The sequence below is a fragment of the Chiloscyllium punctatum genome, chromosome 12 (assembly GCF_047496795.1).
Source record: "Chiloscyllium punctatum isolate Juve2018m chromosome 12, sChiPun1.3, whole genome shotgun sequence".
Classification (NCBI taxonomy): Eukaryota; Metazoa; Chordata; class Chondrichthyes; order Orectolobiformes; family Hemiscylliidae; genus Chiloscyllium; species Chiloscyllium punctatum.
In genome coordinates this window covers 3,193,182-3,217,798 of record NC_092750.1, presented here as the reverse complement: position 1 = coordinate 3,217,798, position 24,617 = coordinate 3,193,182, and the positions used below count along the sequence as shown (strand labels likewise).

At 44.8% G+C, this 24,617-nt stretch overlaps 1 protein-coding gene across 1 annotated transcript; it reads left to right on the top strand.

Annotated features, from left to right (window-relative positions):
• Nucleotides 1–893: 893 nt before the first annotated feature.
• Nucleotides 894–24,433, top strand: LOC140483556 (mitochondrial intermembrane space import and assembly protein 40-like). The gene is made up of 3 exons (XM_072581766.1): nt 894–1,055; nt 7,696–7,794; nt 23,464–24,433. Exons 1-3 carry the CDS (start codon nt 1,034–1,036, stop codon nt 23,760–23,762), a joined length of 420 nt encoding a protein of 139 aa, XP_072437867.1. The 5' UTR covers nt 894–1,033; the 3' UTR covers nt 23,763–24,433.
• The last annotated feature ends 184 nt before the right edge of the window (nt 24,434–24,617 follow it).

Genomic DNA, 24,617 nt, shown 5'->3' with positions numbered 1-24,617 from the left:
ACTGTTAACAGCTAGGAAAATCAGATCTTTATTCTGAACCCGAAGTTGTAGAAGTGGAGTGGAGAGGTGGGTCGATAGGTGGAGATGAAGCCCAGAGACAGAGAGAGAGATCAAACAGCTAGGTAAACAGGGAAATTATGGGTAGCAGGCCAGAATAGAAGAAAAACTGAATATGTGATAATAAGAGATAAGAGTAGGAGAAAATTGGTGAGCTGTAATGATTGCAACTTAATCTGTGTCATGCAAACCACTTTGCAGAACACCTACATTTTGTACACAAAAATGATCCCTCGCGTCCTTTTGCCTGCCACTTAAACACACCACTGTGTTTCCACACCAACATTTCTGTCACAAGCTTGCTGTATTGTTCCAGCGAGAATCAGTGTAAGATCAAAGAACAACATCTCAATTTCCATTTGAGGACCTTGTAACCTCTGGGACAGAACATTGAGTTCAATAATTTTAGAGCCCGATTCAGTCCTTCCAAACTTTTTACCTATTCCCACACCCAGTCCCCTCAATGACATAGGCTGCTTTGACTACAATCACCCATTGACACAAAGTCCGAGGCCCAAAAGAACTTAATGGAAATTGTATATTCAATTAGGTGGATATGATGCATATTATACATGATACAGGGTGGGTATTATGGACAGTATACATTCTATAGGATGTTTAATGGACATTATAGATTGTGTGGGGTGGATATTGAGGACATTGCAGAGTATATGGGGTGAGCATTATAGATTCCATATGGTGTATGTTATGTATTCTATAAAGTGTATTATAGATTCTATAGTGTGTGGGTATTGTGGGCTGATCTGCGGATTTAAATTGGGCCCTGGTTCTAGACCCGCCCCCTCGCTGTGATTGGTTCCCGCCCGCAGGGTCAGAGGTCAGGCCGGGTGCATGGGCCGCGGGCTGAAAGCATCCCTCCTCCTCCACCCCAGACACTAACCCTCACACAGAGTGAGAGACAGCACCCCCCACCCCACACACTGCCAGAGAGAGAGAGAGAGAGAGAGAGAGAGAGATGTCCCACTGCCGGCGGCACGGTGAGGGGGAGGGGAGGACGTGAGGGTGGGGGTGGGGGTCAGTGGGAGGACGTGAGGGTGGGGGTCAGGGGGAGGACGTGAGGGTGGGGGTCAGGGGGTGGGGAGGGGAGGACGTGAGGGTGGGGGTCAGGGGGTGGGGAGGGTAGGACGTGAGGGTGGGGGTCAGTGGGAGGACGTGAGGGTGGGGGTCAGGGGGTGGGGAGGGTAGGACGTGAGGGTGGGGGTCAGGGGGTGGGGAGGGGAGGACGTGAGGGTGGGGGTCAGGGGGTGGGGAGGGGAGGATGTGAGGGTGGGGGTCAGTGGGAGGATGTGAGGGTGGGGGTCAGTGGGAGGATGTGAGGGTGGAGGTCAGTGGGAGGATGTGAGGGTGGAGGTCAGTGGGAGGATGTGAGGGTGGAGGTCAGTGGGAGGACGTGAGGGTGGGGGTCAGGGGGTGGGGGAGGGGAGGACGTGAGGGTGGGGGAGGGAGGATGTGGGGGCAGGGGGAGGGGAGGACGTGAGGGTGGGGGTCAGTGGGAGGATGTGAGGGTGGGGGTCAGGGGGTGGGGGAGGGGAGGACGTGAGGGTGGGGGAAGGAGGATGTGGGGGCAGGGGGAGGGGAGGACGTGAGGGTGTGGGTCATGCGGTGGGGGAGGGGAGGATGTGGTGTAAGGACAGGGTGGAGGGGGCAGAGAGTGGGGCTGGGTGGGGGAAAGGAGGTGGTGAGGTTGGGGTCAGAGGGGGTGAGCGTGAGGGTAAGTGTTGAGAGAGCTTGAGTCGCTCAGTATTTGGAAACGAACCAGGTGTGAGATTCAGTCCCTTCCCCCCCCCCCCCCCCCCCCCCCCCCCCAAGGAGCATTTCTGGAAACTAAAAGGGGTACGCCTAAAGGTGACCCCAGTCTGTTTGGGCAAAGGTCTTTAAATCATTGCTAAATTAATTAATTCTATCAGTACACATATAGAAAGTGGCTGTGCCTATATTGTTGTGATATACCATCATACAACCCCAGTGCCCACATTCCCAAAAGTGAATTTAAACGAATGTTTAACCATTATTGAGACAAGGCATGTAGGTCGTGGATAGTCTTCATGCAAGTGAAAGAATCTTCCCTGTCCACATGGGGACCTTTACCAAGGTCGTAGTAACCATTCAGCCAGGTGCAGGAGACGAATGATTGACACGCAGACTTAACCTGCATCCTCTGGAGTTTAGAACGGTCAGAGATGGCTTTATTGAAACGTCTAAGATCCTGAGGGGTCTTGACTGGGTGGATGGTTCCTCTTAGAGTCATAGAGTCAGAGAGATGTACAGCATGGAAACAGACCCTTCGGTCCAACCCGTCCATGCCGACCAGATATCCCAACCCAATCTAGTCCCACCTGTCAGCACCCGGCCCATATCCCTCCAAACCCTTCCTATTCATATACCCATCCAAATGCCTTTTAAATGTTGCAATTGTACTAGCCTCCATCACTTCCTCTGGCAACTCATTCCATACACGTACCACCCTCTGAGTGAAAAAGTTGCCCCTTAGGTCTCTTTTATATCTTTCCCCTCTCACCCTAAACCTATGCCCTCTAGTTCTGGACTCCCCCACCCCAGGGAAAATATTTTGTCTCTTTATCCTATCCATGCTCCTCATGATTTTATAAACCTCTATAAGGTCACTCCTCAGCCTCTGATGCTCCAGGGAAAACAGCCCTAGCCTGTTCAGCCTCTCCCTATAGCTCAAATCTTCCAACCCTGGCAACATCCTTGTAAGTCTTTTCTGATCCCTTTCAAGTTTCACATCATCTTTCCTATAGGAAGGAGACCAGAATTGCATAGATTCTAGAACTCTGGATCACCGCTTAAAATAAGGGATTGCAATTTATTCCCTTCCTCAAAGGCAGTGGATGCGGAATCTTTTAAGACTAATGTAGATAGATTTTTGATGACCAAGGGTTTGAAAAATTATTGGGGTATGCAAGAATGTAGAGTTGAGGTTAAAACTAGATCAGCCACGATTGTATCGAATGGCAGAGGAGGTGCAAAGGGGCAAGTGGCTTGCTTTTATGCCTTGTTCATATGTTAGAATAAGGTATGAGACCTTGTTGTTTTGATGGAATGAGCCCTCACCTTACCCTGTACGTACGTTTCCCTGTAAATGACATGTTTGTGATCTTTAAATCTGCACCGTGTGTAAGGATTTCCATTCAAACCTGTGCTTCTGCCCCACATTCATTTTGGAAATGGAAGAGTCTAGCACATGCCTGGTCCTCCAGTGTGGTAATTAAGAAATCTACTAATGTGTCCTTCTCCAGTGATGTTGTACATTGAGATTGCAAAAACCCATAATACTGTAACATTGCCCTTTCCAGCAATATTGTAAGCAGGGCTGCAGATGCCTTGGAAGCTTGATTCGGAAGTAAAACATGTCCTGTAGGACACAGACTGTCCTGATCAGATCATTATTCTGTGTATCATGCAAACTTGCAAGAGGACTTAAGGCTGCCAAACCTGCTGAGATTTGAAAAAGAACCTGCTTTACCTGACATTGCCTCCCACCCAAAAAAAGCAAAGTATTTAAGTTTGAACAGCAGACGAAGCAAGCGTTTTCACCCTGCTACTGTGCAGTGTCTGTGCAAGTAGTAATCTCCACAATCAGGGTGTCACTATTCATCCATAGAGACATTTAGACTCCTACGGATTTGAGTAACATCAGTGCTAGGACGATGCCAGATATGTAGCTCGTATATCCCAGCGATTGTCTGATCAAAGGAATGCGTTGTTTAACGTGGCACAGTAGCTCATTAGTTAGCACTGCTGCCTCACAGCGCCAGGGACCTGGGTTCGATTCCACCCTTGGGCAACTGTCTGTTTGGAGTTTACACATTCTCGCTGTGTCTGCATGGGTTTCCTCCAGGTGCTCTGGTTTGCTCCACAGCAGGTTAGGGTGAATTGGCCATACTAAATTGCCCATAGTGTTCAGGGATGTACAGGGTTAGGTGTATTAGTCAGAGGAAATGTAAAGTAATAGGTTGGTGAATGGGTTTGGGTGGGCTACTCTTCGAAGGGTCGGTGTGGACTTGTTGGGCCAAATAGCCTGTTTCCACACTGTAGGGATTCTATGAATTTTGGTTGAACGTAGCAGATGAAATAAAAACTATTCAACCAGCCTGCCCTTGCAAAACCCTCAGTAAAATACTGGCCGTGAAAAGTGATTCTGCAACAGGGCAGCACTTACTGAACAATCCTTAGTTTTTGTTTTATTTATTCATGGGATGAGGACATTGCTGGCTAGCCCAGCGTTTATTGCTCATCCCTAATTGCCCAGGGAGAATTAAGAGTCAACCACATTGCTGTGGGTTTGGAGTTACATGTAGGCCAGACCAGGTAAGGATGGTAGTTTCCTGAAGGACATTAGTGAGCCTTTGTGTGCTAGTAACGATGGGTCACATTTGAAATGATCAGTCAAGTTGGTTATGTCAGTCTTATTCACCTGCTACAATCGGACAAAGATAGTTTCTCTGCAACATTAAGGAATACTTTCAAATCCTATGTCTTTTTAAATTAAGTTAGAAGTTGCATGACACCAGGTTATAGTCCAACAGTTTTAATTAAAATCACGAGCTTTCAGAGCACTGCTGCTTCAGATGAAGTGAAGGGAAGCAATTTTTTGAATTAACTAGGAATCAGTAGCTTCAAGTTGTCTACTCCATGGCAACACTTCAACCAATCGGATGCAGTTTACCAAATAAGCAGCCAAAAGAGAAAATGCTGTAAAATCTCAGCAGGTTTGGCAGCATCTGTAAGGAGAGAAAAGAGCTGATGTTTCGAGTCTAACTGACCCTTTGTCAAAGCAGCTTTCACAAAGGGTCAGTTAGACTCGAAACATCAGCTCTTTTCTCTCCTTACAGATGCTGCCAGACCTGCTGAGATTTTACAGCATTTTCTCTTTTGGTTTCAGATTCGAGCATCTGTAGTAATTTGCTTTTATTCTTTACCAAATAAGCAGCATGCTTGAAATCTGGCATTTTTGCATTTGTCCTGGTGAGTGAAAAGTGAAAAGCAAAAAGCTTTGGCTACATGTCACTTTTCATCAAGATTCAAGGGGTTAATTTTTGGGGTTACAAGCAAAGGGCAGGGGAGGGGGGGGGATGTTGGTGGTTGGAGGCTAAATTTAAGAAGTTTTTCAAAGAGCTGACCCATCTAAAACTGGGCAGAGTAATCACCAGTGCTATGGGATCTATGATTCTAATTTAATAGAAGTTTATGAGCAATTGTCTAATTTAGAAAGAGAAGGATCTGCAGTCCAAGTCAGTTAGGTCACTTCAGAGCGCCAGACCGCAAGGTAACAATATTGATATGGCACTGGAGTCACACAAGTGAGGATACAGATTCTCCTTCCTAAAATGATCTTGAAAGGTTAGTTCAAGGACAAGAACTAAATTCATACGAGAAACTGGCATTAGATGTATTTGAGGTATTAGGACTTGCTTTTCTGTAGTGAATTCACCCAAATCAGAGCACTGCAAAATTATTCCCAGCCACTTTCAAAGTGGACTCCCTGTTTTCAGCAGGAAATACGACAGCCAATTCTCATACAGCAAGCTCCCACAAACAGCAAAGTAATCGTGACCAAATAACCTGTTTCGGTGATGTTAGTTGAGAGAGAAACTTTAATCAGTGCATCGGTTAGAACTTGAGAACTTGTTTGCAATAGAGACCTGGATGTTTTAAACCTGTCTGAGAGGGCAGAGAGGGTGTTCTGCATAGCATCTTATCAGGAAGGTGTACCCTCTCACAGTGCAGTGCGGCTCTGGGAGTGTCAGCCTGGGTTATGGGTTAAATGTCTATAATGGGACAAAAATCAAAACGTCCTGACTTTGGTGAGAAAGAGTGCTGGTCATTAAAGAAAAGCACAGGTCAATGCTGGCTCCCTTATTCCTGAGTTCATTTCAATGTCATTTTCATAACATATTTACAATGTACTACAGTTAGGAAGAAAAGTAAAGAGTGAAACATTCTTGGAGAACAGAGTTAAACAAGAGGGAACTAAGGAAATTGAAACTATTGAGGTGTTTTTTTTTGTTGTCCATTTGCTGGTTTCTTATTCATGTTTACTGCCCATTCCCAACTGTGAGCAGTAATCCTTGAAAGTCACAAGTAGACAGAGGGATGAAGAAGGTGTTTAACATGCTTGCCTTCATTGCTCAGACTACTGAGTGAAGGAGTTGGTACTGGAAAAGCACAGCAGGTCAGGCAGCATCTGAGGAGCAGGAAAATCGACAGTTCGGGCAAAAGCCCTTCATCAGGGATGGAGGCAGGGAGTCTCCAAGGTGGAGAGACTCTGGAATCTCAACTCTGGTTTCCAGCATCTGCAGTCCTCACTTTTGCCTGAAGGAGTTGGTATGTCCTGTTGAGGTTGTGCGGGATGTTGGTGAGGCCACTTTTGGAATACTGTGACCAGTTCTGGCTGTCCTTCTATAGGAAGGACACTATTAAATTGGAGAGGGTTTAGAAAAGATTCACCAGGATGTTGCTGGAGGGTTTGAGTTATACGGATAGGCTGGGACTTTTCTCGCTGGAGCGCAAAGGTTGAGGTTTATAAAATGTATAAGCATCATAGATAAGGTGAATAGCAAAAGCCTTTTCCCTAGGGTGGGGAGTTCAAAGCTCGAGGGCATATTTTTAAGATGAGAGGAGAAAGATTTAAAAGGGACCTGAGGGGCAAGCTTTTCATTCAGAGGATGGTTCATAAATGGAATGAATTTCCAGAGGGGGTGGTAGATGCAGGAGCAGTTACAACATTTAAAAGACATTTGGACAGGTACGTGAATAGGAAAAGGGATATGGGCCAAATGCAGGCAAGTGAGACTAGAATAGTTTGGGAAATTTGGTCGGCATGAACAAGTTGGATCGAAGGCTCTGTTTCCATGCTGTCTGACTTGATCACCACACTGCTGTGGGTGTGGAGCTACAGAAACCTGTCCCACATGTTAAGGATGGCAGATTACCTTCCATTTGTAAACCAGGTAGGGTTTTACTGCTGTCACTGATGACCGATTCCATGAGTTGAGATCCAGATTTATTAGTTGAGAGTGTGTTGCTAGAAAAGCACAGCAGGTTAGGCAGCATCCGAGGAGCAGGAGAGTCGATGTTTCAGGCCAGCGCCCTTCTTCAGGAGGGCTGATGAAGGGCTCTGGCCCAAAACGTTGATTCTCCTGCTCCTCGGATGCTGCCTAACCTGCTGTGCTTTTCCAGCAACACACTGAGCTCTGGTCTCCACCATCTGCAAACCTCACTGTCTCCATCCAGATTTATTAATTGAATTTGAATTCCAGGCTATTAACCTGAGCCTCTGGGTTGCTAATTTAGTGACATTCCCATTTTCCACTAATTCCACCATAAAATGTACAACATACATTAAAAAAAATCCATGGATGGGACATCATGTTTGCGAGGAGAGGCTGCTGATGCTGGGAATGTTTCTTCTGGAGCAGAGAAGATTAAGTCGGAATTCAAAAGGAAATCTCACATTTCAAAAGTGCTAACACTTTGTGAATGGATGCACAACATCTTGAGTTGCCCTGAGGACCGGTCCTAGGCGCTGGAGAAACACAAGTGCTTTCTTTTCATTTTCTGTCCGAGTTTGATGGGTTCTCCTTTGACTTTCAGGCAAAGACAAAGTCATTTTTGTCACCAAGGAGGATCACGAAGCTCCCAGTAGCGCTGAGTTAATCGAGGATGATCCCAATGACCCTTACGAAGAACATGGTGAGTGTTTGCATTGATTAGAAATTTGTTCATGGCAGAATCTCTGTGAGCTCCAGCAGTGGCCAATGAGTAAGTTCTGTACCCAAACGAAGATTCCTTCATTCCACCAGAGGTAACCAGGCTTTCGGTTGCCTAACCCCTCGAATTCACTTTGTAAAGTGCTCTGTCTCATTGGCACCATTCTTACTAGCAAGGAGGACAGGGATCAGAAAGTTGGGATGCGAAGATAAATTGAAGAGTTTGGGATTTTTTTTTTTCTTCAGAGAAGAGAAGGTTAGACAGAGGCTTTCAAAATCCTGAGAGGCCAATACAGAATAGATAGAAATTGTTCCTGCTCATGAAAGGATCAAAGACAGAAAGGCAGAGATTTCGAGTAATTTGCAAAAGAAGCAAATGTAATGTGTGAAAAGTTCTGAGGAAGAAACATATGGGACTCGAAACATTAACTAACAGGTTCTGCCCAGACCTCCTGAGTTTCTCCAGCAGTTTCTGTTCTTATTTCTGATTTTCAGCATCCACGTCTTGCTTTTAGTTTCATTTGAGAAAATGTTGTTCACGTGGTTGAATTCTGGAAGTTTGTGGAGACAGATTCAATCGCTGTTTTGTTCATTTAAATGGAGCCATGATGCAGGATTAAGGGGAAAGAACGGGAGAATGGCACTAAGTCACAATTTAGCTCATTCAGCGAGCAGATACAGACATGATGGGCCAAATGGCCTCCTTCTGCGTTGTAATAATTATGTGTTTCTGTGAAGACAGTGTTTAAAATCTCCCTCCTCTGATGGAGATCTTGGTCACTTGTCCTGCCAACCTCATGTGTAGCTCAGTGTTTAATTGTGTCTGATTTTGATACCTGTGAATCACCCTGAGCTGAATCAGAGGGAGCTACTTTAATGCTGGGGGTGTTGTTGAGGGAAGGAGTTCACTCTTGTGTGTAAACTGCCACTGTCTGAAACATAGTGCTTTGAATGGTTTGTACGATGGAGGGGGTTGAGGCTGGATATCACTCGTTCCTGTTATTGGCTGGTTTGGGCAACTTATTGGGCAAGTTTCTGGTATTGAGACAGTCTCTAATGCAATGAGGGGTACGTCGGGTTCCAAGAGATCAATTGTGTTCGGGGATTCTCTAGTCCAAGGTACAGACAGACGTTTCTGTGGCCAGCAGTGAAAAAGCAGAATGGTGTGTTGCTTCCCTGGTGCCAGGATCAGTGATGTCTCAGAGAGGGTGTAGAATGTTCTCACGGGGGAGAGGGACCAGCAAGAGGTCATTGTCCACATAGGAACCAGCGACATAGGAAAGGAAAAGGTTGAGATCCTGAAGGGTGTTTATAGAGAATTAGGCAAGAATTTAAAAAGGAGGTCCTCGAGGGTAGTAATATCTGGATTACTCCCACTGCTACGAGCTAGTGAGGGCAGGAATAGATGGATAGAGCAGACGAATGCATGGCTGAGGAGCTCATGTATGGGAGAAGGATTCACATTTTTGGATAATTGAAAACTCTTTTTGGGGTAGAAGTGACCTGTACAAGAAGGACGGATTGCACCTAAATTGGAAGGGGACTAATATACTGGCAGGGAGATTTGTGAGAGCTGCTCAGGAGGATTTAAACTAGTAAGGGGAGGGGGTGGGACCCAGGGAGATAGTGAGGAAAGAGATCGATCTGAGACTGGTACAGTTGAGAACAGAAGTGAGTCAAACAGTCAGGGCAAGCAGGGACAAGGGAGGACTAATAAATTAAACTGCATTTATTTCAATGCAAGGGGCCTAACAGGGAAGGCAGATGAACTCAGGGCATGGTTAGGAACATTGGACTGGGATATCATAGCAATTACAGAAACATGGCTCAGGGATGGGCAGGACTGGCAGCTTAATGTTCCAGGATACAAATGCTACAGGAAGGATAGAAAGGGAGGCAAGAGAGGAGGGGGAGTGGCGTTTTTGATAAGGGATAGCATTACAGCTGTACTGAGGGAGGATTTTCCTGGAAATACATCCAGAGAAGTTATTTGGGTAGAACTGAGAAATAAGAAAGGGATGATCACCTTATTGGGATAATATTATAGACCCCCTAATAGTCAGAGGGAAATTGAGAAACAAACTTGTAAGGAGATCTCAGCTATCAGTAAGAATAAGAAGGTAGTTATGGTAGGGGATTTTAACTTTCCAAACATCGACTGGGACTGCTGTAGTGTTAAGGGTTTAGATGGAGAGGAATTTCTTAAGTGTATACAAGACAATTTTCTGATTCAGTATGTGGATGTACCCACGAGAGAAGGTGCAAAACCTGACCTACTCTTGGGAAATAAGGCAGGGCAGGTGACTGAGGTGTCAGTGGGGGAGCACTTTGGGGCCAGCGACCATAATTCTATTAGATTTAAAATCGTGATGGAAAAGGATAGACCAGATCTAAAAGTTGAAGTTCTAAATTGGAGAAAGGACAATTTTGACAGTATTAGGCAAGAACTTTCAAAAGCTGATTGGAGGCAGATGTTCGCAGGTAAAGGGATGGCTGGAAAATGGGAAGCCTTCAGGAATGAGATAACAAGAATCCAGAGAAAGTATATTCCTGTCAGGGTGAAAGGGAAGGCTGGTAGGTAAAGGGAATGCTGGCTGACTAAAGAAATTGAGGTGAAAATGTGTTGCTGGAAAAGCGCTGCAGGTCAGGCAGCATCCAAGGAGCAGGAGAATCGATGTTTCGGGCATGAGCCCTTCTTCAGGAACTTATTTCCTGAAGAAGGGCTCGTGCCCGAAACATCAATTCTCCTGCTCCTTGGATGCTGCCTGACCTGCTGCGTTTTTCCAGCAACACATTTTCAGCTCTGATCTCCAGCATCTGCAGTCCTCACTTTCTCCTAAAGAAATTGAGGGTTTGGTTAAGAAAAAGCAGGAAGCACATGTAAGGTATGGACAGGATAGATCAAGAGTATTAAGGCAGGAGGAGTATACTTAAGAGGGAAATCAGGAGGGCAAAACGGGGACGTGAGATAGCTTTGGCAAATAAAATTAAGGAGAATCCAAAGAGTTTTTACAAATACATTAAGGACAAAAGGGTAACTAGGGAGAGAATAGGGCCCCTCAAAGATTAGCAAGGCGGCCTTTGAGTGGGGCTGCAGAAAATGAGGAAGATACTAAACGAGTATTTTGCATCAGTATTTACTGTGGAAAAGGACATGGAAGATATAGACTGTAGGGAAATAGATGGTGACATCTTGCAAAATGTCAGTATTACAGAGGAGGAAGTGCTGGATGTCTTGAAATGGTTAAAGGTGGATGAATCCCCAGGACCTGATCAGGTGTCCCCTAGAACTCTGTGGGAAGCTAGAGAAGTGATTGCTGGGTCTCTTACTGAAATATTTGGATTGTCAATAGTCACATTGAGGTGCTGGAAGACCAGAGGTTGGCAAACGTGGTGCCACTGTTTAAGAAGGGTGGTAAGGACAAGCCAGGGAACTATAGACCGGTGAGCCTGATATCGGTGGTGGGCAAGTTGTTGGAGGGAATCCTGAGGGACAGAATGTACATGTATTTGGAAAGGCAAGGACTGATGAGGGATAGTCAACATGGCTTTGTGCGTGGGAAATCATGTCTCACAAACTTGATTGAGTTTTTTAAAGAGGTAACAAAGAGGATTGATGAGGGCAGAGCGGTAGATGTGATCTCTATGGTCTTCAGTAAGGAGTTCGACAAGGTTCCCCATGGGAGACTGGTTAGCAAGGTTAGATCTCATGAAATACAAGGAGAACTAGCCATTTGGATACAGAACTGGCTCAAAGGTAGAAGACCTTTGGTGGTGGAGGATTATTTTTCAGACTGGAGGCCTGTGACCAGTGGAGTGCCACAAGGATCGGTGCTGGGTCCTCTACTTTTTGTCATTTATATAAACGATTTGGATGCGAACATAAGAGGTACAGTTAGTAAGTTTGCAAATGACACCAAATTGGACGTGTAGTGGACAGCGAAGAGGGTTACCTCAGATTACAACAGGATCTGGACCAGATGGGCCAATGGGCTGAGAAGTGGCAGATGGAGTTTAATTCAGATAAATGTGAGGTGCTGCGTTTTGGGAAAGCAAATCTTAGCAGGACTTATACACTTAATGGCAAGGTCCTAGGGAGTGTTGCTGACAAAGAGACCTTGGAGTGCAGGTTCATAGCTCCTTGAAAGTGGAGTCGTAGGTAGATAGAATAGTGAAGAAAGCGTTTGGTATGCTTTCCTTTATCAGTCAGAGTATTGAGTACAGGAGTTGGGAGGTCATGTTGCGGCTGTACAGGTCATTGGTTAGGCCATTATTGGAATATTGCATGCAATTCTGGTCTCCTTCCTATTGGAAAGATGTTGTGAAACTTGAAAGGGTTCAGAAAAGATTTACAAGGATGTTGCCAGGGTTGGAGGATTTGAGCTATAGGGAGAGGTTGAATAGGCTAGAGCTGTTTTCCCTGGAGCGTTGGAGGTTGAGGGGTGACCTTATCAAGGTTTACAAAATCATGAGGGGCATGGATAGGATAGATAGACAAAGTCTTTTCCCTGAGGTCGGGTAGTGCAGAACTATGGCAGAGGGCATATGTTTAGGGTGAGAGGGGAAAATATAAAAGAGACCTAAGGGGCAACTTTTTCACACAGAGGGTGGTACGTGTATAGAATGAGCTGCCAGAGGAAGTGGTGGAGGCTGGTACAATTACAACATTTAAAAGGCATTTGAATGGGTATATGAATAGGAAGGGTTTGGAGGGATATGGGCCAGGTGCTGGCAGGTGGGACTAGATTGGGTTGGGTTATCTGGTTGGCATGGATGGGTTGGACTGAAGGGTCTGTTTCCATGCTGTACATCTCAATGACTCTATGGGTGCATTTGTGAATGAAGCTGAAAATTGCAATCATCAGCAAACACCACCAGCCCTGGTGTTATTAATCGGCTGAAGATGATTGGACCTTAGACATGATCCTGTATGAACCCAGTCCACTCTGCCTAATAAAGGAATCTAGCCTAACGGTGGTCATGTAACCACTATAGATTGATTTCACAACATTGCCCTTTAGGGAAGGAAATCTGTACCTCCTTACCTGGTGTAATAGCTGTGTCTTTTTATTTTTGGAACTTTGAAAGCTGTGAATTGCAGTGAGAAAAGAACTGTTTTTATAACAGGAATTTACCAGGATGACTGCATAGTTTTACAATAAGTTTCCAGTGTGCAGAGCTCAGGAGTGAGCAAGTAAAGCTGATTGGTTCTCAGCTAACTGAGCTGTTTGGAACTGGAAACAAGTTACAAAGACATAGAGAGAAAAGCACAAAGACATTTACTGTTGCTCTCCCTAGCAGAAGTTGCCTGTTCTCAGTGATTTTTTTTCAAAACTGTTTAAATTTGAAGAAAACCAATTGCCTTTCCTGCAGCAGTTGCTGTCAGCTGTGAGCTTTGAGTTTATAAGTCAGAGTCATTTCCCAAGCGAATCTGTCAGTCTGTACTTCTTACAAGCCAGTGCAACCTTCCAGAACAAGAACGACCTGGCTAGGTATCTAGGATCATTTTGACATTGGAAATGGGAAGAAAAGACCACTGAAATGGCTTTCTATTACCTTCACCAATAATCTGTTTTCCCTATTTGTTTGTGTGTGTATTTCTTTGTGTAAGGAGGAGCTTGTAAGGGCATGAGAGTTTTAGTTCATAATGTCGTATGCCAATGGCTTATACCTATTTACTTGCAGCTAAAGTCTAATTATAACAATTCTTGGAAACCTTGTGTGTATTTTCTGTCAACCTTGATCTGAAAATTGGGGAAGTATTTTAATACAAAACTTTTAACATTTGATACAACTCCAGAAATAGCAGGATTCAATGCACAGTGCATAACCCCAATGGTTTGTAACACCGGGCCGGCCTGTATGAGAGTCCAAATCTACAGCAATGTAGTTGACCCTTAACTGCTCCCCGGACAGTTATGAATAGGCAATAAATGCTGACCAGGCCAGTAACCCCCACATCCCTGAAGGAATAATTCTGGAAAAAGCTGCAGTGATTTCTCACCATGACCTCAAGGACAACTCGGGATAATCAGAAATAAAAATAGAAAATACTGAAAATACTCAGCATGTTTATCTGCAGCTATGGAGAGAGAAAACGTTTTTGTTTCACGTTTGATCAGAAGTTGTTAATTCTCTTGTTTGAGAGCAGTCTCATTTGGTTGAATAGATAAATTGTATGTTATTGTAAATGAAAGCACACTGTGAAATATTGCTGGCCACAAGGTGGCAATAAAGGCCAGTTTTTACTCATTCAAAACTCTTCCTGAATTCAAAACAGACATTTGGATTTCTGTAGCGCCTTTTGTGACTCAGGATGTCTTGAATTCCTCTTGAAGGACTTTCGCAGCATGGTCACTTGTAATGAAGGGAACTCGACAGCTAATTTTCACATAGCATGCTCCCACAAACTGTAGTAATGATCAGATAAGGATAAAAATCACACAACACCAGGTTATAGTCCAACAGGTTTAATTGGAAGCACACTAGCTTTCGGAGCGACGCTCCTTCATCAGGTGATTGTGGAGGGCTCGATCGTAACACAGAATTTATAGCAAAAATTTGCAGTGTGATGTGACTGAAATTATACATTGAAAAATTGATTGTCTGTTAAGCCTTTCATCTGTTAGAATACAGTGATAGTTTCACATCGGGGGGGGCGGTGGCGTTTTTGATAAGGAATAGCAGTATAGCTGTGCTGAGAGAGGATATTCACAGAAATACATCCTGGGAAGTGATTTGGGTTAAACTGAGAAATAAGAAAGGGATGATCACCTTATTAGGATTGTATTATTGATCCTCTAATAGTCAGAGGGAAATAGAGAAATAAATTTGTGAGGAGATCTCAGTTATCTGAAAGAATAATACAGTGGTTTGCTGGGGATTTTAACTTTCCAAACATCGACTGGGACTGTCTTAGTGTGAAGGGTTTGGATGGAGAGGATTTTATTAAGTATGCACAAGAAAATTTTCTGGTTCCAAATATGCATGTGCCGACTCGAGAAGGTGCAAAACTGACCTACTGTTGGGAAAATAAGGCAGAGCAGGTGACTGAGTTGTCAATGGGGGAGCATTTTGGGGCCAGCGACCATAATTCTATTAGATTTAATATAGTGATAGAAAAGGATAGACCAGATCTAAAAGTTGAAGCTCTAAATTGGAGAAGGGCCAATTTTGACAGTATTAGGCAAGAACTTTCAAAAGCTGATTGAGGGGGCAGATGTTCGCAGGTAAAGGGACGGCTGGAAAATGGGAAGCCTTCAGGAATGAGATAACGAGAATGCAGAGAAAGTATATTCCTGTCAGGGTGAAAGGGAAGGCTGGTAGGTATAGAGAATGCTGGCTGACTAAAGAAATTGAGGGTTTGATCAAGAAGAAGAAGGAAGCATATGTAAGGAATAGACAGGATAGAGCGAGTGAATCCTTAAAAGAGTATAAAGGAAGTAGGAGTATACTTAAGAGGGAAATCAGGAGGGCAAAAAGGGGACATGAGGTAGCTTTGGCAAATAGAGTGAGGGAGAATCCAAAGGGTTTTTACAAATACATTAAGGACAAAAGGGTAACTAGGGAGAGAATAGGGCCCCTCAAAGATTAGCAAGGCGGCCTTTGTGTGGAGCCACAGGAGATGGGGGAAGATACTAAGTGAGTACTTTGCATCGGTGTTTACTGTGGAAAAGGTTATGCAAGATGTAGAATGTAGGGAAATAGATGGTGACATCTTGAAAAAATGTCCATATTACAGAGGAGGAAGTGTTGGATGTCTTGAAACGCATAAAAGTAGATAAATCCCCAGGACCTGATCAGGAACTCTGGAACTCTATGGGAAACTAGAGAAGTGATTGCTGGGCCTCTTACTGAGATATTTGTATCATCGATAGTCACAGTGAGGTGCTGGAAGTCTGGAGTTTGGCTAATGTGGTGTCATTATTTAAGAGGATGGTAAGGACAGGCCAGGGAACTATAGACCAGTGAGCCTGAAATCGGTGGTGGGCAAGTTGTTGGAGGGAATCCTAAGGAACAAAATGTACATGTATTTGGAAAGGCAAGGACTGATGAGGGATAGTCAACATGGTTTTGTGCGTGGGAAATCATGTCGCACAAACTTGATTGAGTTTTTTGAAGAAGTAACAAAGAGGATTGATGAGGGCAGAGCAGTAGATGTGATCTATATGGACTTCAGTAAGGCGTTCGACAAGGTTCCCCATGGGAGACTGGTGAGCAAGGTTAGATCTCATGGAATACAGGGAGAACTAGCCATTTGGATAGAGAACTGGCTCAAAGGTAGAAGACAGAGGGTGGTGGTGGAGGGTTGTTGTTCAGATTGGAGGCCTGTGACCAATGGAGTGCCACAAGGATCGGTGCTACTACTTTTTGTCATTTATATAAATGATTTGGATGCGAGCATAAGAGGTACAGTTAGTAAGTTTGCAGATGATACCAAATTTGGAGGTGTAGTGGACAGCGAAGAGGATTACCTCCGATTACAACAGGATCTGGACCAGATGGGCCAATGGGCTGAGAAGTGGCAGATGAAGTTTAATTTAGATAAATGCGAGGTGCCTGATTTTGGGAAAGCAAATCTTAACAAGACTTATACACTTCATGGTAAGGTCCTAGGGAGTGTTGCTGAACAAAGAGACCTTGGAGTGCAGGTTCATAGTTCCTTGAAAGTGGAGTCGCAGGTAGATAGGATAGTGAAGAAGGTGTTTGGTATGCTTTCCTTTATTGGTCAGAGTATTGAGTACAGGAGTTAGGAGGTTATGTTGCGGCTGTACAGGACATTGGTTAGGCCACTGTTGGAATATTGTGTGCAGTTCTGGTCTCCTTCCTATCGGAAAGATATTGTGAAACTTGAAAGGGTTCATAAATGATTTACAGGGATGTTGCCAGGGTTGGAGGGTTTGAACTATAGGGAGAGATTGAATAGGGAAGGGCTGTTTTCTTTGGAGAATCGGAGGCTGAAGGGTGACCTATAAAATCATGAGGGGCATCGATGGGGTAAATAGACAAAATCTTTTCCATGGGGTGGAGGAGTACAGAACTAGAGAGCATAGGTTTAGGGTGAGAGGGGAAAGATTTAATAGAGACCTAAGGGGCAACTCTTTCACACAGAGGGTGGTACATGTTTGGAATGAGCTGCCAGAGAAGTGGTGGGGGCTGGTACAATTACAACATTTAAAAGGCATCGGGTGGGTATATGAATAGGAAGGGTTTGGAGGGATATGGGTCGGGTGCTGGCAGGTGGGACTAGATTGGGTTGGGATATCTGGTCAGCATGGACGGGTTGGACTGAAGGGTCTGTTTCCATGCTGTACATCTCTATGTCTCCATATCTAGTACTAAGCAACAACATTTTGCATTTATGTAGCACCTCTAATGTGGTAAGCCATTCGAAGGCTCTTCACTGCCTTGATAATACTGCAGTGGTTGTTGCTAGGCCATGGAGTCATTCAGGCAGGTAACTGAAAGCTTGCTCACTGAGACAGCAGGTGGAGCACATCACCCACATGCAGAATCGCAGTGAGATTGGAAATTATCTGAAAACATTAACATGTCTTTGTATTCCTCCCACAGCTTAATGATTGCAGTCATATCATCTAACTTCCTTGTCAGAATGCAGATCGGCAGTAGCTGCAGAAACCACATCCTTATCTATCCTTCACCACCCCTTTCCCAAACCCCTCAAAGTCAAGCCATTCCCATCTTTGCCCAATATCTTCTCAATGGCCTTGAAAAACATTGTCTTGTACAATGCTGCTCGGGTGGGCTACCTGTGCTCCCAGTTTTATGAAGCTTTGTGAAAAGCAGCTCTTTTACTTTCACATGAAGGATGAGAGATCATGGTTACATGTGGATCACAAGACTATTTTTAAGGGAAGCCTCTTATTTTCTGTCCTGGGATTGAACATATTCCATTCAAAGAAGTGTCTTAAAACGAGAGAGAGAGAGAGAGAGAGAGAGAGAGAGAAAGAGAGATAGCGATAGTGGTTTAGGGAGAGAATTGCCGAACCCCTTTTTTTAATAATCATTCATGGAATGTGGGCCAGCATTTATTGCCCAGAGGGCAGTTAAGAGTCACCCACATCGCTGTGGGTCTGGAGTCACATGTAGGCCAGACTGGGTAAGGATGGCAGTTTCCTCACCGAAAGGACATTAGTGCCCCAGATGGATTTTTCCAACAATTGGCAATAGTCGTCATTAGACCCTTATTGAATTTTTTTATTGAATTTGGTTTTTTTTATTGAATTCAAATTCTACCAGATGCCACAGCAGGATTCAAACCCAAGGCCTCCCAACATTAGCTGAGTCTCTGAATTAATAATCTTGCGTTAATAGCACTAGGCAGTCACCATAGGCAAAGGCAGAGAGACTATAAGCAGTAAAGAGTGGGGGATGCTGAAGTGGACAGAATTGAAGGAGCTTGGATTTCAGTGGGAACAGGGTGGAAGAGAGGACATGAGAAACCTTAGTGTGATTTGAAACTAAGGACTTAGAGGTCGAGAAGGTGTTAAAGAAGGCAGGCAGGCAATTTCCCTTCATTTTCTGTGGCACAAACGTTATGCTGTAACTGTTTCACGTACCAGTTAGACTTTCTGGACAACAATTTCTAGGAAGGATATGATTGCTCTGGAGAAGGGCTGGAGGAGATTTTCAGGGATGTTACTGGGAATGTGGAATCTTGGTCACAAGAAAAGGTCCAATAGGTTAGAGGAGTTGCTTTGGAACGCTGGAGGCTGGGAAGATTTGATGAAGGTGACAGGTCCAGGCAGAGTGGACCAGAGGAATTTGTTTCTTTCACAGTGAGATCAATAACCAGTGTATAGAAATTTAAGTTGATTGATCAAAAGGTGTGGGATTGAGTAATTTTTTTTATGCATTAGATGGTGGGGGACTCCCTACCTGAAGAGACAGTAGAGGCATATTGAAAAATACTTAGATATGCTGTAGAGGTGCTGTACCTACATGGATTAGACTGGATAATGTTTTAACTAGCAGACATGGACTAAATGACAGCATCCTGTCTTTATGTATTGTCAATGTAAAAAAACATGGCAAACAAATTACACACAGCAAGATCCCACAAACAGCCATGATTTCCATCACCACCTTGTGTGCTTTGGGTTTTACTCAGTTCTAACTCTAAAGTTGTCTTTCCTGGTTCTGGTTCTGGCTTCTTCTCTTTCCATTCCCCCCCGGCCCCCCCAACAGAGGAATTAATGTTTATATATTTAGGAACTTAGTGGCCCAGCTGGATTTTTCCAATAATTGACAATGATTGTCATTAGACTCTTAATTTCCGTTTTTTTTATTGAATTCAAATTCTACCAGATGCCACAGCAGGATTCAAACCCAAGGCCTCCCAACATTACTGGAGTCTTTGAATTAATAATCTTGTGTTAATAGCACTAACCCCTTGGTTATATTTACACCTCTGTCAGACTGCCACTTTGTTCTGTATTCAAGGAAATAAAACCTCATCTGTGCAGCCCAACCCTTCAATTTAAGTCATTTGAATCTAGTATCATTTTGGTGAATCTGTGCTATTCCCATTCCTGCACTAAATTTCAAAGCTCCCTCTCTTCCTGATTTGCATGTTTCTCGCTGCCCTCCTGTAAGTGGGGGAGCAGACCACTTGCAGCAGCACAGAAGCTGCACAGTTTAACCTTCTGTGCATCTCTGTGATTATCATCCTGTCTGAAGGAGCCATCTGCACGGTGTATAATTTACAGTGACAGTCATTAAGAGGGAGTTGATGCAGGAGATCATTGGAATGTACTGTTTAACTTCTGGTTTATCGGACCTTAATCACTGTGTCCTTAAGCCTCTTTTCATCAAGGGCATGTATATCATCGAGATAGAATGCAACCCTCAACCTCCCAATTTATCCGACCATAATATATCGCAAACTCGATCACCTTACATTGTGCTTTCCCTCTCTGTCTCACCTCCGTCTCTGTTTGTCTTAAATGGGTGACCCCCCCCCCCCCCCCCCCCAACCAACATCAAAGGAAGCATTTTTTCCATGTCCGCTCTGTTGAGAGCTCTCAGGATCTAGTACATTTCAATCAGGTCAACTCTTACTCTTCAAAGCTCAGCCTGTCCAACCTTTCCTCATAAGGCAATCTGCCCCATCCTCGCCTGGCCTACATGTGGCTCCAGACCCACAGCAATGTGGGTGACTCTTAACTGCCCCTTGAAATAGCTGATCAAGACACTCAGTTCAAGGAAAATTAACAATAAATTCTGCCTCAGCCACATCCCGTGACTGAATAAACAAGACAAGAAGCTCTCTTTGTCACAGTGGTACCGGACGGCCCAGGTTTGAATCCCACCTGCTCTGCAGGTGTGTCTGAAAAGGTTGATTAGAAAAAAAAACAGGGAAACAAGCCAGGAGTGGAAATAAGACCATAAGACATAGGAGTGGAAGTAAGGCCATTCGGCCCATCGAGTCCACTCCGCCATTCAATCATGGCTGCTGGGCACTTCAACTCCACTTAACCGCATTCTCCCCGTAGCCCTTAATTCCCCTACTCCATAATCACCATTAGGGAGACTAGCTTTCAGGCTCTTTTATTCCTGTCAGGCATGGTGGGATTTGAACCCGTGTCCCCAGAGATTATGCCTCTCGTTGACTACTCCATTGACATTAACCCTGTGCTACACTCTTTCCCCAATACTGACTGAATTCCAACCCTCACCCTTCTCCATACATGCTTCTACGATCCCTCTTTTACTTTAATCCCCGCTATTTCTTAGGCTATTGCTCACCCTTTCTGTCTTTCTGAATTGATATATCAACTTGCCACACTCTAATCAAGAAGCAGAGCAAGTTTGAGTGGCCAGGAATGCCAGCAGGCTGGTCAACTACAGAATCCACCATGGCTGCGTTTGGTCTTGGTGAATGGTGCTTGTGAGTGAGAATGGAAACTGACTGTCCCATTTCGTCCACACGCTTCCCACACCAGCCCACCCACCCCTTCTCTTCTCCCCCCCCCCCCCCCCCCCCCCCCCCCCCCGCCGCCATGAGTCCCCATCACCTCCCCCAGGGGGTATGGGGCCAATGTTAGAATCCCCGAACACTTGCCCACTCAACTCAGCACTATGTGCACATTGTGCCATTGATCCTGTTCACTCTCACTTCCTTCCAGCTGACAGCTCTCTGGCTTCATCAGCTTCTCCTTTGATCTGAATGTGTTTGCAGGCTGTTTCAGCAATGAATTTATTCAGGCCATCATGCTGCTGCTGGCTGTTTGGAATATATTACTAATTCTTTAATACCCTTTTTAAAACATACCCTTTTAATCAGCTTCCATTACCCCTTCAAGCAGCTTATCCCAGATCACCACTCGCTGTTGCACCACCCTGTTTCTTCAGTTGCCAATTCCTCCTGCCACTGAAAACTCTCTCTCTCTCTCTCTCTCTCTTTATTCCAGCAAAATCCCTTGTGGTGATGAAATTCTTTCTTGATTCAGTTGGGATTTCTCTGCTTAAACAGTTCCATGCATGGGAGCCAATAGCCTGCTGATGTTATAATTGGACTGTTAGTCCAGAGACTCTGGCAAAGTCCTGGGGACCCAGATTCACATCCTGCCATGACATACTGAAATTGAATTCAATAAAAATCTGGAATTAAGAATTTAATGATGGCCATGATTCCATTGTCAGGGAGAAACCCATCTGTTTCAGGAAATTGCCATCCTTACCTGGTCTGGCCTACATGTGACTCCAGACCCACAGCAATGTGGTTGACTCTTAACTGCCCTCAGGACAATTAGGGACAGGCAATAAATGCTGGCCCAGTCAGTGATGCCCACACCTTGTGAATGAATGGAGAAAAAAAGCCTCACAATGTCCCATAGCCAATGAAATATAGTCACTGCTGTACTTCCCAGATTACAGCAACCAATTTGTACACAGATAGATCCTATTAGTAATGCTTGTGATAATGGAGAGATAGATCCCATTAGTAATGCTTGTGGTAGTGGAGAGATAGATCCCATTAGTAATGCTTGTGATAATAGAGCGATAGATCCCATTAGTAATGCTTGTGATAATGGAGAGATAGATCCCATTAGTAATGCTTGTGGTAGTGGAGAGATAGATCCCATTAGTAATGCTTGTGATAATAGAGCGATAGATCCCATTAGTAATGCTTGTGATAATGGAGAGATAGATCCCATTAGTAATGCTTGTGGTAGTGGAGAGATAAATGGCAATAAATGCTGTCCAGCCTGTGCCGTCCACATCCCATGAATGGAGAATACTAAACACTTCAGCAACCTCAACTCCTGCTCTCCTTTGGAGTTTCACATCAGCCTGAGGGAGCAGACAGAGCTTCCGTTTGTGTTTCTATTTGTGGGATTTAGGCATCACTGGCAAGGCCAGCAGCTTTTGCCCATCTCTGAATTCCCTGGAGCTGAGTATCTGTCTCTCTAGGACCATTTCACAGGCAGATGAGAGCCTTAACCAGGTTGCTGTGGGTATGGAGTCACATGAGGGTCAGACCAGTGATGAAGGCAGGCTTCCATCGTTAAAGGATGTTAGCGACCCAGATTGGTTGTCTTTTTTTTTAAAACCCTACGATAATTCCATGGTCACATCCCTCACCTTGTGTTTCAAATCCAGATGTTTGTCAATTGAATTCCACATGTACCAGTTAGCATTGGTGGGGTTTGATCTCATTCCTAGAGCATCAGCCTGGGCCCAGTTGGGTTACCTCAGCCAGTGCAGTCGCCACTGTGGAATATTTCAATGCAGTTCTGGTTGCCCTGCTATAGGGAGGATATTATTAAATTGAAGTGGGTTCAGAAAAGATTTACCAAGATGTTTCAGTAAATGGAGGGTTTACGTTATATGGGGAAGCTGGATAGGCTGGGACTTTTTTCACTGGAGCATAGGAGTTTGAGGGGTGACCTTTAAGAGTCATAGATTAGATTAGATTCTGTACAATATGGAAACAGGCCCTTCAGCCCAACAAGTCCACACTGACCCTCCGAAGATTAACCCACCCAGACCCATTCCCCTAGCCTATATTTACACCTGACTAATGCATCTATCACTACGGGCAATTTAGCATGTCAATTCACCTAACCTGCACATCTTTGGACTGTGGGAGGAAACCAGAGCACCCAGAGGAAACCCACACAGACACGGGCAGAATGTGCAAACTCCACACAGACAGTCACCCAAGATGGGAATTGAACCCGGGTCCCTGGTGCTCTGATGCAGCAGTGCCACCGTGCCACCCTGTAGATAAGGTGACTAGCCAAGAGTCTTTTCCTTAGAGTGGGGGAATTCAAAACTAGGGACGTGTTTTTTAAGGTGAAAGGAGAACGTTTTAAAAAGAATATGAGGAGCAACATATTTACAACATTTAAGACATTTGGATACGTACATTGATAGGAAAGGTTTGGAAAGATATGGGCCAAATGCAGCTAAGTGGGACTAATTTAGTTTGGGATTATGGCCGACATTGGACCAAAGGGTCTATTTCCATGTTACATGACTCTGACTCCTCCTGGGTGACAGGGAAACAAACGCTGAACCAGGCCACTCCGTCCATTACACTGATTACTGGTCCAATGCTGGCAATTCTCCTCTGAGCAATATTCCGTTGCAATTTCTTAATGTCTTTCTTGAAATGTGCTTGCAGGTCTGATCCTGCCAAATGGCGACATCAACTGGAACTGTCCCTGCCTGGGCGGGATGGCAAGTGGTCCATGTGGGGAGCAGTTTAAATCGGCCTTCTCCTGTTTTCACTACAGCAAGGAAGAGGTGAAAGGCTCCAATTGCCTGGAGCAGTTCCGAACAATGCAGGAATGCATGCAGCGTTACCCAGACCTGTACCCGCAGGACGAAGAGGTGGAGGAGGAGGAAGAAGACAGCAGCAAAGGGAAGACTGACCTCCCAGCACAAGAGATACCAGCCTTCCAGAGTCCGGGCTCCAGCTAATAGGAGGAGGGTGGGGGTCCACCTATTCCCCCAGACTGCTGTCCCCTGTTCACCCTCTCTGTTCACCACCCCCTCATGTCAAGCCAACGCCAAACGTCAGAAAGAGGGAATGAAAACAGAAATTGCTAGAAAACCTCAGTAGGTCTGGCAGCATCTGAGAGAGAGAAAGCAGAGTTAACTTTTTGGGTCCAGCAACCCTTCTTCAGAAATGCTTCAGCATTGAGTCAATGAATCTGTTCTCTCTCCTCAGCCGCTGCCAGAGTTTTTCCAGCAATTTCTGTTTTTTGTTTCTGATTTCCAGCACCTCCAGTTCTTTGGGGTTTTTTTTGACAATTTTTAATTCTTGTGTGTGGAGGGGATTTTCTTGAAACTGCAAAGGGGCTGGAGCGAAGCAGAACAGAATTAGTGGGTGGGGAGGGCATCTCACCTTGAGGCTCAGTAGGTGGAAAGTGGCACCTTAGCTCCAAATGTTGACAGTGGGGACCATGCTGAGTGTCACCATCTGAGACAGGGAATACATCCCTGGTTGGGATGGGGGTGGTGGGGGGAGGGGGAGAGCAAATTCAATCCTCAAATCGCACTGAGCTGCTACCCAGTGTAACAACCTCCCTCCTAACCAAAATGCAGGAAATAATTGTGTTCTAGTAAATTAAAAATATTTTTACCTTGTATCTTGGTGCCCGGGTGTGTGTTCTCATTGAAGTCAGATTAATTTTGCTTTTGTTGATTTTTCTCCTGGATTCCCCTCACTGCTTCGACCCAACAGCTTCTCTTTTGTTGCTTCCTCCCCGTCCCCCTACACCCTGGTCTTTGTGTAACACCCCCCCCTCTTTCCCGCCCCCCCCCCCCATTCTC